Source organism: Strix aluco, chromosome 4, assembly GCF_031877795.1.
Source record: "Strix aluco isolate bStrAlu1 chromosome 4, bStrAlu1.hap1, whole genome shotgun sequence".
Taxonomy (NCBI): Eukaryota; Metazoa; Chordata; class Aves; order Strigiformes; family Strigidae; genus Strix; species Strix aluco.
Window position 1 is genome coordinate 87,968,844 of NC_133934.1, and position 15,395 is coordinate 87,984,238.

The 15,395-nt window shown below is 44.0% G+C and overlaps 1 protein-coding gene across 6 annotated transcripts in view; it reads right to left on the reverse strand.

Annotated features, from left to right (window-relative positions):
* NR1H3 (nuclear receptor subfamily 1 group H member 3) overlaps positions 1-15,395 on the reverse strand; it is a 30,431-nt gene that overhangs the window by 3,901 nt on the left and 11,135 nt on the right. For 4 of the 6 annotated variants that reach the window (XM_074824022.1, XM_074824024.1, XM_074824019.1 and 1 more), the window contains exons 2-6: positions 8,128-8,375; positions 5,090-5,356; positions 1,977-2,185; positions 1,553-1,732; positions 1,058-1,157 (exon numbers count right to left, since the gene is read on the reverse strand). In XM_074824022.1, coding sequence (XP_074680123.1) covers positions 1,058-1,157; positions 1,553-1,732; positions 1,977-2,185; positions 5,090-5,356; positions 8,128-8,245 — 874 coding nt within the window. In that variant the 5' untranslated portion in view covers positions 8,246-8,375. Of the gene's footprint in view, positions 1-1,057; positions 1,158-1,552; positions 1,733-1,976; positions 2,186-5,089; positions 5,357-8,127; positions 8,376-12,610; positions 12,723-15,395 lie in introns of all 6 variants that reach the window. The other 2 variants (XM_074824021.1, XM_074824020.1) reach the window with 1 other exon arrangement.

The window sequence follows — 15,395 nt, forward strand, 5'->3', positions numbered from 1 at the left end:
CTGTTTCCTTCAGCTCAAAAAACTGGGAGAGCTGAAGCAGAGCCTGACTTAGGCCTCCGGTCACCTCCTTCAATAAATGCAGTCAGCCAGGAATACATTGGTATTTATTGTCGTAACATACAGAAGCCAGTATCAAATCAGGTCTCTTTGTGCTGTGTGCTATAAAATCATGCTGAAACCTTGAGGCCTTCTCTCCAGAACCACATCCAAGTTTGTAATTTCCTGCAGTACAACTGCATCAGAAAAAGATGAACAAGATAGAGGGAATCTTTCTGGCTGCCTGCTTTCTGCCTTCCTAATAATCTGAAGAAACGGCTACCAGGAAAAGCGTCAAAGAGGAAAGCTATATATAAAAGCTATCTCAGGTATGAGTGGTTAAATAGCTATGCAGAATCGAAAAAATTCACATGAAGGACAGCCAAAGTCTCATTTCCATAAATGCTGAAGATACGCATTTCCTGTTACTCCATCTGAAATTGTTCCCAGAAAAACAGACTTCAGAAATCACATCACCACAGACCATCATATACTGAGCTGATGACACGTCTAAAGCACTCTGAGGGGACCGTCAGCACAGTATAGACTGTATCAACTAGTATCAATAGTATCAACTGAAATGTAATCACACTGACATCATCACTCAAAGCATGCATCCAGATTAGCAAGTGATATACTTGCAAAGAAGACTGGGGTTTGGTTTGTTGTGATCTGATATGGCTCTAAGACCACATGTCCACATCAGATCTCTACCAGCAAGGAAGTTCACACCAGCTGCTAACCCTAGGTGCACTCTTACAGCAAGATTTTCATGCTGCAAGAGTCCAAATTTTCCAAAGCAAGTTCACACCTAAAAAAAAGACACGAACTGAGCTAGTATCACATGTTAAAAGCAAAAAAAGTTTTGTGGGGCTATTGGTCTGGTCCTATTCTAAACCTCTCACCTGACTTCAGCTTTAAGGCCCCACATACTATTTCCAGCCGGAAATTAGCATTAAAAAAGAGAAGATGAAAGAACACAAGACACAGAGAAGGAAGAAACACCTGTCTAATGCACCACCTGCTTTGGCGAAGTCATCCCGATTATAGCTCAGGTCCTTAAGAAAGGTGATGCTCTCAATTTCTGGATTGTAGCGCCGAGATGTCTCCAGCAACATCACCTGAAACCAGAAATAGACTTGATTTGAAAACAGGAAAGAACATTACAAGGTTGATAATTTTCTGAGTGTTAAAGCATTGAAAAAACCAAAAGACCAAAGAAAAACCCTCCAAACAGTTCCTCTCAGAGTGCTTAAAAATTCCAAAGTAAGTTCTGCTGCAACCTTTGTGGTCTGTTTCTGGGAAGGGGAAAATACCTGCTTACCACTACCAGGGCTCTTGCCTCATTCTCCTCCATGGCCCTTTGCCAGTATAGCCTGGCACTGCAGTAACGATCCCGTAGCAGAGGTCCTTCAGCCTGCCATCCCAAAAAAGGGGATGGAACCAGTTCTCCAGGTGGGCACTCCAAATTCTTTCATCTCTGCTACTATATATTGTGGTGGAGCCAAACTCTCACCTCTATGGTAGATGTCTTCAATAAAGCGATCTGATCTTCCCTGGTGAGCTCCAGGAAGCCAGGTAGTTGCTTGGCAAAGTCCACAATCTCTTGCACAGAGATAATTGCAAGTTCTGTAAAGTGAGCAAAACGCTGCTGCCTTGCTTCACGGTTATTTGGGTCAGGAACTTGGGGCCACGGCTGCGGGAATGGGAAGAGACAGCGTACATATGTGAAAAATGGAGCCAGGGCAGAAAGATGAGATGAAGTGAACAGAAAGAGAAAATGAGACAAATTGGAACATCATCCTTTGCTATTCTTTACAGAACTTTAGCCCGCAGATGCAATGTCTAAAGTATCTCTATTCTCCCAAATAATTTACCCACAACCCCAACCCCCCAAACTTCACTTTTTCTCATTTTGGATACACTGGTAGAGTTTTTACCGTCACTTTGAGCCTGTCTGTGAATGAGCGTTGGTTGCACTGCTGCTGAGCAGCCACAAGTTTTTTTATCATGCTCAACTGTTCGGGCGTCAGTTTGTGGGAAGGGCTTGGCGGATTTGGAGGGTTTGGATGCACCACGACTGTTCGAGCCTGATCATCTTCCTGCTTCTTCAGTTTCTTCAGTCGGATCTGTTCTTCAGACAGAACATCTAAAGCAGGAATAGCCAGAGATCAGTCATGACACAGGAGCACACTGGAAACCACACTAAGCACAGGGTAACATGCTATGGATGGAGAGGCAGAGATCACAGCTGCCTCTATCTTGTATATCAGTGTACACAACACAGACAGCCGACACTGATACTTGTCCTTTGTTTCTCCCTCTCTTCCCCACTTCAAGTTGTTCCGTTGCCTTTCTTTTACTCATACTGTCATGCAAAGTATTCACAAAGGACAGAAGCTCCCTTCATGATGCCCTGCAGATCTCAAAGACAACAGCAACTTTCCCCACTGAGCAATTCCCCAAAATGTCATGTTAGAACAGATCCCAACACATGCTCCCTTCACATGCCATGGTTTGCCCGCTGTATTTTATATTATCCTGCTGTTGTGTTTTTTTCAGGTATTGCTGAATTAACAGCTTGTGTCATTTCATCTTCCTCCTCAGAGGTCAGAGTCAGTCCTGAATGGAGTTCAAAAGTGAAAGGACAACTTTCTACATAGCCCATCTGCAGCAGACTGTCAAGTAGTAACATACCACAAGATGAATAATGAAAGAATAGCTTTGCAGAAAATGGACGGAGGACTGCAAGTCCTTCAGGAGTAGGGCTAGAAGTGTTCTTCAGCTGGGAAGTCAAAAGGATATGCCATTTAAATGTAACGTTGCAAGGAATAAAACAACTTGGAGGCATGCATTGTGAAAAATCTTATTGGACCAACTGCTCATTAGCTAATTTAAAAACCTGTTAACAGTCTGTAACTAAGTCAACTGAAGAATTCACTGATTTGAATGTAAGGGAGGTTTGCTGCTTCTTTAAGTCAAATCTTCAAGCTGCATCCAAAAAACCTGAAACAACCAGACATACCTGGATTCAAGAATTATCTTCAAGAGAATCATCCTGTCAGTTAAGTGATGAATGAACAAAAAGCAGAAAAGGGACTGATTGGAAAAGAAACCATATCTTCAGGAAAAAAGGTTAAAAAACAAAGCTTGACTTTGCAAACAAGATCTAAAAAGTGCTGAAAGATTGTTTGGCTGTTTTTTATGTACAGGTAGCAAGGAAATACAGCTGCTACACAGGAAGGCAGGCCCCAAAACTGAACAAGTATATCCTTGCACTCAAAAAATCATGTTAAACACAAAGACAAGAAATGAAAAACTACTGTGAGAGAGCGTTCTGAAATGGACAGTCCATGGAATTGGAAGGAAAGATGAAGAATGTGACACATTCAAGCTGAGAGTAATCTTTACCCCCAACTGCCAACAGGGACAATGTGCGCACAGGTACACACATGCACAAAAATTACAATTCTAACAGCAAAGACATTCAATACAATTGCCAAATTAAGGGGGATCTGTAAGATTAGAGAATGCAAGGTCACAGTGTTAAGTTTAAGGGAAGTAACTGATCCAGGTGATTACAGTCCCTCATCTTGGGACTCAGATACACAGAGAATTTATAGCCAAGTAACAGGTTACCAGATATTACTGAATCATGAAAACTGCCTCTGTGCAAGCTTGTACACCATGCTAAATTCAGAGCAATCCAAGTTACTCGGTTTGCCATGAAGGAACTATTTAACTTCATGGTTCACACTGGCTGAAGAACAATAAACTGGCCATGAGTAACTTCAGTCTGGGAATTAGAAGAATGTGTCCAACAATTAGTGAAGGGAAGTTCTGGAATAACCTTCCAAGTGAAACAGCTGGGAGAAAAAGCTTTCAGTTTCTGTCAAGACAAACAAGGCGAATTTGCAGTGGGGATTACAGTGACGACAAGAACTGCCAAGCACTTAATAATAAGCCAAAGACTCCTTTTGGCCTAATTTTCCTGAGCTAGCTTCAACATAAGCAAGGAGTAAATGCAGAAACACGTTGAGGCTCTCTAGTATCTACCTGCAACAGAAGAGTAGCAAGGTGGACAGGCAGCCTTGCTACATAGCTTTTCAATCATATCTGATTCGTAGCTTTCAGGAGCAGGGGCCAATGGGGCAAAACCAGCAATACATAACACTGATACAAAACAGTGTGAAAAGATACTGATTACATGTTAGGTGTGCTGTGTTTCACATTGAAAAAAAATGAACAGCACGTTTCCTTGGTGCAGCTCAGTAGGACTTACTTTTTGCAGAAGTATTTTTATAAGATGTTTCTGAAACCTCTGTTCCTCACTGTTCTGGGTGCTGGATGTCATAAAAAGAGACTTCACACAGATTTAACGTTAACCAAGCATCTGTTTGGTCAGTCTTGGCCAGCAACAGGATGGAACCTAGATGCTTGGCAGAGGAGGCCCATTCCCATATGTGGGCAGGAACATTGTTGAATATTCAGAAACAGCAGCCTTATGGCTTGTGTGAGAAAAATAGAGTTCACTAAAGGCAGCAACAAGATTGGGTGTGCACAAACACAGCTGCAGTACTGTGGTGCTGCCCTTGACCTCTGTCACAAGCTCACAGTACGAGACAAAGGGAAGTGCCTGTTGTTCAAGGAGCACTGTGACCAACCTTGCAGTCCTGATCACAAGACAAACAGAAGCTTGAGTTTACTGATACAGCTGACAGCGTACTGAGGAACACAGAAATCTTAGTTGCGAGTCTTTCCTCCGGTGTCATATTCCACAAGTTCTTACAAAAGAGCGTGTTCAAGGAATACAGTAGGGCCGGGGCTCTCCACACACCGGTGCTGTTCCACTGACAGCCTCGCCTCTCCACGCCATTCCTGCCAAGCTCTCAGATTTCCCACACACATTTCACACACAGCCTGCATGGCTCACGGGTGACCCCCAAACACTCACGCTGCCCCTTTCCTTACCCCCACCGGCCCCCAGCCCACCCAGGCACGCCTCCTGCCCCTGCTCCGCAGTGCCCCCGCCAGCACGGTCTCCTGCACTCACACTGCTCCCGCATGCCCGCCTCCTGGCACTTGCGCAGCCGGCACTCCTGGCACTTGCGACGCATGTACATGTCCATCTCGCACTTGCCGCCATTCTTGCAGACGTACTGAGCACCCTTGATGATACTGCGGCGGAAGAAGCCCTTGCAGCCTTCACAGCTCAGCACGTTGTAGTGGAAGCCGGAGGCCTTGTCCCCACACACACTGCACACTTCATTTCCCAGCATCTTAGGGGCTGGGCCCTTCTTCCGCTTCAGGGGGGGATTTTCTACCAAAAGGAACAGTACCAAGGAAAAAGGAAAACAAAAAAAAAAGGTAAGAAAACCCACATACATGAGGGAAGCATGGTGTTTGCAGCTAACTGCCCCATTCCTTACAATAACCAATTATCCTCACTCAAACCTACTATCTCCCAGGCACATGGATGAAAAGATTAAGTCTTGCATTTCACAGACTCCCCCTTCTGGGCTAGCATATCTTCTGCAACAAACCAACTGCTGACATAATCCAAACAGTTTCACCTCAACTATGTAAGCAGATATAGCTTCAAACTCATTCCCCTCCAAAAAGGGTGAAAGAGCTAAACCACACTCAGGCCAGATGTTCTTCTGAACTTTCCATTAGCAGGAGAGACAGTTAAGTCACCAATGTGAGAAAGAGCTGCAAAAAAGTTGAGCTGAAATCCAAGACTGCAGAAAGTAATTTTCTTCAGAATTCACCTCCAGTTCTCTTACCATATTCATTACTATTCTCTGCCATACTCACGCACTCACAGATACGTCTGCCACACTCATGGATAAGGAAAAATGGTTCAGCAGTCAAACAGTCACAGAAAAACAGTGCTGAAACTGTGATCGTACAAAAAGCAGACCGAGTGGGCAATCCCTGTAACTGAAACACCTGGGGAAACTGTCAAGACAGAAGACAGCAACTTCATGGAGTTAAGGGCAATAAGCAGGCAAGCAGCACGCTGCACGAGCTCTGTGACCCTTTGGAACCCTGAAGCCATCATTTCTTCTTCAAGAAGAGTGCTTCCCACTCCTAAAACTGAAGCACTCTCATACTGACAGTTCATTTGCTAAACCTTGTTATTCCATCTGAAACATGGGGCCTTCACTACTGTCTCACATTTCAGATGGTCCCATGTGCAGCAGCCCACAGTTCCTCCTATGTCATTCCGATCAATCTTAATCTTGTCACTGGCTGCGTGTTCTGAAAACATCTTTGGTCTACTCCAATGCGTCTCACCTTAAGCTCCAGCCAAACACTTGTCGATGTTAGTTGTGTATTCCTTCCCTATTAGCCATATCTCTTCATTCCATTTAATTCTAGCCATGTTAACATCTGACATGTTCTTCTGCACAGCTCACAGTGCAAGTATTTCTCTGTATGTCAGACGTTATAGATTCTTCTATGGTAGCTATTCTTGGTAAGTCTCCAGATTATGTTTAGATATGCCTGGAAGGCCTTTACACTGGAGTCAATTCATAGGGATTGGTTTGCAGGGCAAGGCTGCTGCGTTTCCTGATCAGCATCAGGGTTACAATGACATGTCTTATTTTCATATGTATGGTTCTAATGCTTCTATCTTTACTCTCAGTTACGCTTACTATTCTGTTCAAGTTCCTGGAATGGTAAACAGTTTTAGGTCAGTCTCAGAAATTATTATTAGTGTTCTTCACTACATATTGGTTTTCACAGTCTTAAGTATCTTGGTGTTGATTTTCAATCCCATTGACTTTATAGAGGTCTGGAGGTCACTCATTTTGGCCTGCACTTCTCGTTGCAGATTAGACAGCAGGAAAATGTCATCAGAAAGGTTACGACTCTGATATTCCCCCCTCTTGTTCTACTATATTTCTCTTCACACAATCCATTGCCAAGAGGAAATTATGCAATGCCTGCAGTTATTTCAAATAACTCAGTCTGCCATTGCATATATATTAAGTGGTATAGTAACTCTGCAGAAGCCTCAAATGATGTTCATATGTTTCTGAGGGACAGCAGAGCAATACAATGACTTCCACAAGATGGATCTGTCCGTCTTGTGGATTTCTTAGCTGTCTTTAAGACGATACGTAAGTGTCTGATTACCATTCCTATGACTGTTTTATTGAGACAGGTGGGCTTATTCTTTGATCTATGCAAATTATTTTCCACCTCTGAACACTAATCATTTTAGCTGTATAACTTATTATTGTCATTTTCTGTAGTCAAAGATAACACAGAAATAATTTGAGATGTATGAAGCGTGAATGCCATCTCTCCACCTTTAGCTCTCATTAGGGTCCTCCTCCTTTGGTAGATCCCCTATTTAATAATTTTCCCCACATTTTGTGGGGTTTTTTCTTGCATTTTTGCAAGGCAAATTTTGTTGAGATTACCTCTTCTTTTTATATCAGGGATTGCCAATTGCCTCACTGCTCACCACATGCATTTATTTGTCATATTTTCATTAAGTTGCTGATACTATGTTGAACACCTCATTTGTGCTTTCCTTTTTTTTTTTTTTCCTGTTACCCATCCAGAGATGTTATACTACACCTTCTTACAGTTTGAAAGTGTAGGATTGTGTGTGTCAGCAGCAATTACAGCTGCAAAATCTCAATCCTATTTCCTGATACTCTTTTAACCTCAGTTAACCTCATAAATTTGTAGAGGAAACTTCTACTGTCTTTCCATTATTTGAATCTGCAAGAACCTATTATTTCTTTGCGTCACTAACCCTTGCTGGATTGTCACCTGTAGTAAAGCTTTACTGTTCATCAGCTTTTGATAAGGCTAACAAAAAGAAATTCATTTTACTGCCATGGACCTAGCCTCTAGGAGGTGAAATAAGCAAAGTATTCAACACATTTATCACCTGGATAAACCCAGTCATCTTCAACTATCAAGAACTGATTCTATTCTTAGACATTGTCTCCAAGTGCCTCAAGCACAGCAGAACTCACCCTAAAATTCTGCCAAGTATCAACTCTGCTTGCAGCTGAATGAAGAAAGCCTTTAGCTTGCATGGATTTAGTACGAATTTTTCCATACCTGCATGCTCAGGGGGGTTCTCTGAGCCAGGGAAGAGCGAAAGCCCTTCCTCCTCCATCTCAAATACACTCGCCACCCTCTTCCCATGATCCCGTGTGCTGAGTTGAGTGGGACCCATGGAGGCCACACAGGAAGGGCTTGCTATAATCTCATCGCTGCAGCATTGTTACTGCGAAGCAAGGGGCCACAGGTGTCTTTCTTCAAGGTCTTTAATTTCTCTCTGCTACTGGAAGTCGGAAAGGAAGTACCTGTAGAAAAAACACAGATGCAAGAGGCAAGAGTTCAACTACTGAGGCTGTTAACTCCCAGGACCTATTACAAGCTGCATCACAAGCAAGCTTCAAGATTTTGTCTCCTTATTTATTAATAGACAATTAACTTTGTTTTATCAATGTTTATGCTCTTGTAACACAGCATTTTAATAAACGGTGGTAAAAGATACAAGATTAGCACACCCAGGCGCAAAACTGTCTTTTTATTGCCAAAATATCTATCAAAGCAGGACAAGTCTTCATTACTTCTAACACCACCAGGGGACTTCAGCCCTGACCTCTCCAAGTGTGTAAGAGGGCAATTCCAGACTTCACAACTGATGGCCTTTGTTAAAGCTTCCAGTAACAAATAGCTCATTGCTGCCAGCTGCCCTGGATTTTGTGGCATGTACTGCAGAGCATGTAGAAAATTGTAAAAGACAATTTTGATACAATTATTTAGCAAAGACTACAAAACACTGAATTTCCTTATTCATATCAGTAGCCAAAGGCTGTGCCGAAGATGAGTGATGTAGCAAAGATGAGGATGACAAATTCTGGCACCTACAGCAAGTAATCAAAAGCCAGCATCATACCTACAAGAAACGACCATTACGCCACCCTCAGGAAATAGATTCACCACCAACCTTCTGAGGATACCCTTTTCTGGAACCTGAAAACATACTGAAAAGCATCTTTATTATACAGCGCTAACTCCACTACAGAACCTGAATTCGGAAAGCGAATCCAATCGCTTTTTCCAAAAAGCCCCACCTGCACAGAAAAAGGCCTTACTGGTTTGACTGCACAGACTTAGTGAAACTGATGCAAACTGCTAATGTAAACACACCTAATCTGATTGACCATGCATTTGATCAGTTGATCTTAACTCAGTGATTTGCCAATGCAAACTAAAGGGATTAGCTGATTTAAAAAGCAACTACGTTAAAGGCCTGTACCAGTTTAACTTGAGTGACTGAGTTCAGGACTGGAAGCCTGCCCGCTCTCTGAAAGACAAGAGGTGACAGAAAGCTCTGCAGCAGCCCAGACACAAAAGCATCAGGTAAGCAAGGGCATGCCTCACACACTGCAGTGCTGACTGGGAAGAGGCAGAGGACCCCAGTCCCGAGTCCCTTCTTCCCTTCTGGGTACTGGACCAGACCACACAACTTTTTTTAGAATGCCAAAGGCAAAGATGAAAACAATACTTCCACAAGTCACCCCCCTCCCAGTACTCTGAAACAGTCATTCATACCGTCAAGCCTGCTGAGCTCCTGCCATCTCCCATTACACCATGGCAGATAATAGATGCAGGTGTTAAAAACCACAGGGCATATTAATTCACGTGACCTTTGTAAACACAGTCTCAGACTGTATAAGGAATTTGGAGCTCCCTCCCCTTTGATGCATGCAGCCACTGAACAGCTGCAGAAACAGACTATCTAGGATAAAAGCAGTGGCAGTAAATATGTAACTCAAAGCCCTAGAGAGGAAGCAGTCCTGTTGTGGGAGACTACAACCTAACTGATGTTATTTGCAACCAATTCAAAGAGACACCAGTCCTCAGACAAACAACGTGGCTACCACAATCAACTTTTTTTTAAAAGGTCTCCATGGTAAATCCTGCAGCAACTGAAAACCTCGTGGAGAGGCACAGAGCATCAGATGGAGATAGGAACTTCACTGAAACAAACCCAAACCCAATTTGTATTCCTAGTCCCATGTAAACTCCTCACAGATGCCGATATCAGATGTATCTGGACATGTTTGGGCATGAAACAAGAAAGCCAAGTGCATCTCCACATTCCTTTAAACCACGCAAAAGACTCGCTCAAACATTAATTATTGTGCAGAATGAATCACCAGCAGCAGTCCCACAGTAATTTTTCAAACAAAGAATTTGATCCCCCATCTGAGCTATCGAGTGATGGTGCTCAGGCCCCACTGCCTTCAGTTCAGTGACCCAGTCTTGCTGCATCCCAGCCACAACTGCGGGATTTTCTGGAAAGCAAAAAAGGATGGTACAACCCGATGGGATTACAAAACTGTTTCACCCACACAACCATGACTGATATTGCAAGAGCAAAACTTACTGTCAGCAGGATATCTGGAGACCAAAGGGGAGTTTCTACGAGACTGCAGACTTCCCAGCAATGGGAGTATAAATCCACATGCACACCCAGGACACAGCAGGGGGTAAGGCCTACCAGCCACTATCTTCGTGCTGTAAAACCAACCCACATTCTCCTACTTCATGCACCAGCCTCCAGCCTTCCCAAAACAGAACGGGCCTCTTGTCTTCTCTGCTCCAAAGACAAAATTTTTTAGTTTTGTAGATGCAGTAGCAGTTGCAGGCTGTGGAAAACTGACCTAACTACAAACAGCAGCACTCTGGTGCTAGTTAAAGAAACTTAAACCAGCATTTTTCCCACAGGCACACAAGTGAAAGGCTGTATATGCCTAGGCCAGGAAGTTTTCACAGAAATACATGAGGATTGTTTTCAAATGACTAAAAATCTTCTTGTTTTGTATGAATAATCATGTTATTAGAAATTCACATCTTCTGATTTGCACCACCACTTGAACTAAAATTGTAGAAGGGTGATGGAAGCCGTAACTGCAAGAAGGAACACGGTCTTCTTGACATAATCTGCTGTGCTGACTCCCACTGTCTGTCTCAACTCTGTTGGTTTTAGAAACCAGGACTGGCCAAGTGACAAAAGATGAAGCAATCGCTTCTCTCTAACGCAGCGTCTAGAACAGAGGAACCTAATGAGCAGACATACTCCAGTGAGGAAGCATGTATACATGAAAGGCTAAGGGAAACAATTTTCTGCCAACCCTTGCCACTCATGTCTCAAATAAGATACTAAACACTCCTGAAATGTGTCACCACCAGCTTCACCCTACTTTGTTTCTTCCCTCTCCCTTTCTTTTCTAAGACAACGGAACAACTTGAATACCAATGGTCTCATGATCAGCGCTCTTGCAACAGAAAGTGCTGTTAACAGAGACTAGAGGTGGCAGCCCTGGCTCTTGCACCTCATGCTAAGTGACAGAAACATTCACCACTTCCTCCAGCAACAGTCTCATCTCATCCCATTCCCTCAGCTGAGTCCTCTTCCAAGCCCAGCTGAAGCACTTATGCACTCTTCTGGAATTCTGTGATCTGACCTGTCATCAACAGACACGAAGCTACAGAAAATGCCTAATTTCTGTCCCACATTCATTGAGTACAAGTAAAGGAGATAGCATTGGGCAGCACAGCATATAAAGAAACCAAATGAGCCAGATGCAGTTACTGTGACACTTCTGCTAAACAGGTCTCTCCTCTCCCTGGTGTTCCTTGTTTGGTGTTTTCTGTCAGAAGTTTAAGGATCAAGAACCAGACCAGATGCAAGCACATCTCTGAAAAAACTGTACTGTGGAGTGCAGGAATAATCAGAGGAATAGCACAACAATCCTTTTACCTCCAAATACTGGATGTTCAGAGGAAACAGTAGCTTTTTAGGAAGTTTGCACATGTCTCTGGGATCTTTCAAAACAGGATTTACCGGTCAGAGTCCTTGTCCTGTAAATTACAAAATCCTACAGCCTTCTGCCAAGGTTAAAATACATGGTTATGTTTCAGTCCTGTAATGAATCACAAGTGTGCACTCTGCAGCATGTCAGCATCAGCACAAGAGACCTTATATTTGTATACATATGTTAACACGACTGTGCTCATGCGTCACACAGCTGTGTGTCAACAGTGTGCCTTTGTGCATGGGCCTAACAGGCTGTTTGTTGGTGAACAAACGCACCTGACAGGAAGGGCTACCTTTCAGAGCTAACGAAAGCAGGGATGTAGTTGGCCATTTTGGCTTCTCAATGTGTTCCGACATGCAATACAAGTGCCAGCACCCAATCTGAATCTACCTCTGAAAGCTGGGCTCACAACAGTACATAAGGGTCTCTGCTGAAATCTAAATACACAACATGCACAGTAGTGATGCTACCTTGGGTATCAAAAGCTGGCTCCAGATCCAAATGGCCAAGAAAAAAACCTGTTGGGCTGAGATTTCACAGGACCCTACAGCACCAGCACAGAACTAAGCCCCTTAGGAGACACCACTGTTCCAACCCTCTCACAGGGAGTAACCAGTATTTTGTGACCTAATGCTCTTCCTATACCATCTCTGGTGCAGCAGCCAGAGTATTTTCACAAACCTTCCCAAGGGACTTGGTACTACCTTGTAGCTGTCTCAGCGAAACAAAGGTTATTCCCAGCTCATGTTGGCTCATTCCTCTTCCTTCCCTCTGCATCATCACATTTCTCAAGAAATGCTGGAGCAGCTAGTACGTCTGTAAGCAGGGCAAAAATACACATAGAACAGGTTTCAATTAGGAAGAAGTTGAAAGAGACACTTGCACCTTTCAGGGTATCCTAGGAATCCTATTGCAAATCTGTCACTTTGAAAATGAAGTAATATTACATGTGAAAACTGTTAAAACTCATGAGGAAAAATAATCAACTGCAGACTGTCAACGGGAGGGACAAACCATGAAAACGCAAGGTGTGCCACGCAGTGCAACAGGATAGCATAAAGAACGATTTTGAACAGTATGTTTGCAAAGAATGGTTCTGTAATTCTCAGGAAACAGAGACTAACTCTGGGCCTCTGCTGTAAATCCCTCTCTACAGAGAGCTGCAGGGACACGGTTTGAAATCGCATTACCCATTTCAATTTCTCAGGAAGCATAAAGACAACCACAAACTGGAAGGAGTCTGCAAGCCACTGTCAGTCCCAAGCTGATAAAAAAAAGCTACAGCCTCCTGATTGCTTTTGTTTGCTGTCAAGCTAAGCTTCAGCCGACCATGAGCAGCTGCCCAAGTGCACAGCATTGGCCTGTGAGCCTTGCAAGTTGTTACCACCTCTGCAAAGAGTCCTACCAGTCACTCCTGGCTGCACAGCCTGCTCCTCAGGGATGGGCAGCTGCGTTCTGGTCTCTTGCCCCCAAGTTAAGGGTCTTATTTCCTCCTCTGCCTCTCTACTGTGAGTTTTAAAGCTCACTCCCCCTCATCCCCCCTTACTTTGCCTTTTACTCCTGCTGCTGACCCACTGCTTTATTACCCATGACTTTGCTGACTGCTGGCATGACCGTCTGTCTCTTCCTTTGAGCTGGTGCATCCCTGAGCTTGGCTGGGTTCTTACGGCAGCACCCAGCTCTTGTTGTGAAGACTTTCTTTGGCTTTAGTCTGGTCTCAACACACAGCGTGCCATCTCCTACCCAGCTCAGGTACAGATGCCATAGCAGAGTTCACAGAACAACAGCAAAAGTGACTAACAACTGAACAGATTAAAATGACCAAACTTATGTCACTTGGTTGAAAGAGAACTGGGAAGAGAAGCAGGAAGATGTAACGATGGCATACAGCAGGATGAAAGGTGTTATTCTGAAAGATGGTACACCTAAAAGGAATAGAAGGAAACCGAGGAAGGGAAAGTCAGGCTATTACAGAAAAACACCCTAAAGGTGAGTTCTGGGAGACTGGAGGGCAGTCTCCATAATCTTCCTTCCAAAATTAGACCTTCTATTACAACCGAAATGCAAAAAGGTCTGCAGACATTTCTGAATCTGAACCTAACGCTATTTAAATGCTCTTGACCTGCAGAATATGCTATTATAAACAAACAATGGCAGCAACAGAAGTTCCAAGTCAGTTCCCCCCTACCTCAGGTAGGAAGGAATATAGGACTGAAACAAAAAAGTCTTCCTCCATTGAACAAAGTGGTTAGCCAAGTGACTGCAGATCATAAGGCACAACTGTACTACCAAACAATGCAGTAATTCAGGGCAGAATCAGCCCAAAGTACTTTTGCTTTGCTCCACATAAAAAACCCCAACCAAACTCACTCCTTGTCTAGGATCTTCAGAGCACAGGATTTGTTTCTTTCCTGCACAGCCTGTGGATCCCCTTGTTTTGGAAACAGGACTTCCCAAATTGTACATCAGATGAAGACAGAATGCACTGACTCCGGTCCCACACAAGAACCTACAAGCTCTGCAAAGGACCTCCTCACTCCAAGAGCAATTGTTTTGCAAGAAGTCAGCTCTCCTGTTCGCACGCCTCATCCAGCAGGAGATGCTCCCTCTCCTCTCACCTGCCTCTCATTATTCCTTGCCTGTCAAAGGCCAAGGTTTTGGGTTTGCTCTTGTCTTCACCTCTTGGTTTCTGCCTGATCAAATAGTGCCATGTCAACACAAGGAGCAAGAGGAAAAGAGATTATACGTGTGACTGCTTTCAGGGTGGGTAAGATCCTGAAATGGGCTTTGTGTTTCCTCCCTCCCTCCCTCCCTCTCTCCTGCCAGATGCCCTTGGTCCTGCAACTGAAAGGAGGAGAAAGGAGATGAGGTTACTGGAGTTCATTCACTCTGCGCACAGGGCTGCTCTCGCCTCTCTTCCTGTTTGCATGGAAGTATCAGTCCCTCTGACAAAGGGAGAGAGAAAGAGGCCAAGAGGGAGAGAGAGAGGAGGCGATGGTAAGAGAAGATAGGCTCTTCCCTGGTTAATGAACTGGAAATGAATAACAAGTGATACCAGGAGTGATGTGGCCACCTTGCTGCCATGAAATTCCTTTAAAGGCCATTGACACAAGTTCCCTTGAACTCTGGAAAACAGCACAAGCCAGGTCTGCGTAACAAAGCTCCAGTCCCTTCTAACCCTTCTAGGCTTTCTACTGTCACCTCAGCTTTCAAGCTCCTGGCTAACCTAGAGTATAATCATCTCAGAAATGGCAAAAACCAGGGCATGCACTGGTTACTGCAAGGAAGATGTTAGAGTAGCAGCATCCCTCCACCTTCCCCTCTCCTCCAAGCCATCTTGTAAAATGACAAGTCATCCTTTCTCAGCTCTATCTGGCCAGATGAGCTGTGAAACCAGTGCCCCAACATGGGGAGCAGACAGAGCACAACCACTTTGGAGCAACACAGACTTCTGCAGCACCCATGGGGATGAACATGAGCGGAACTTGC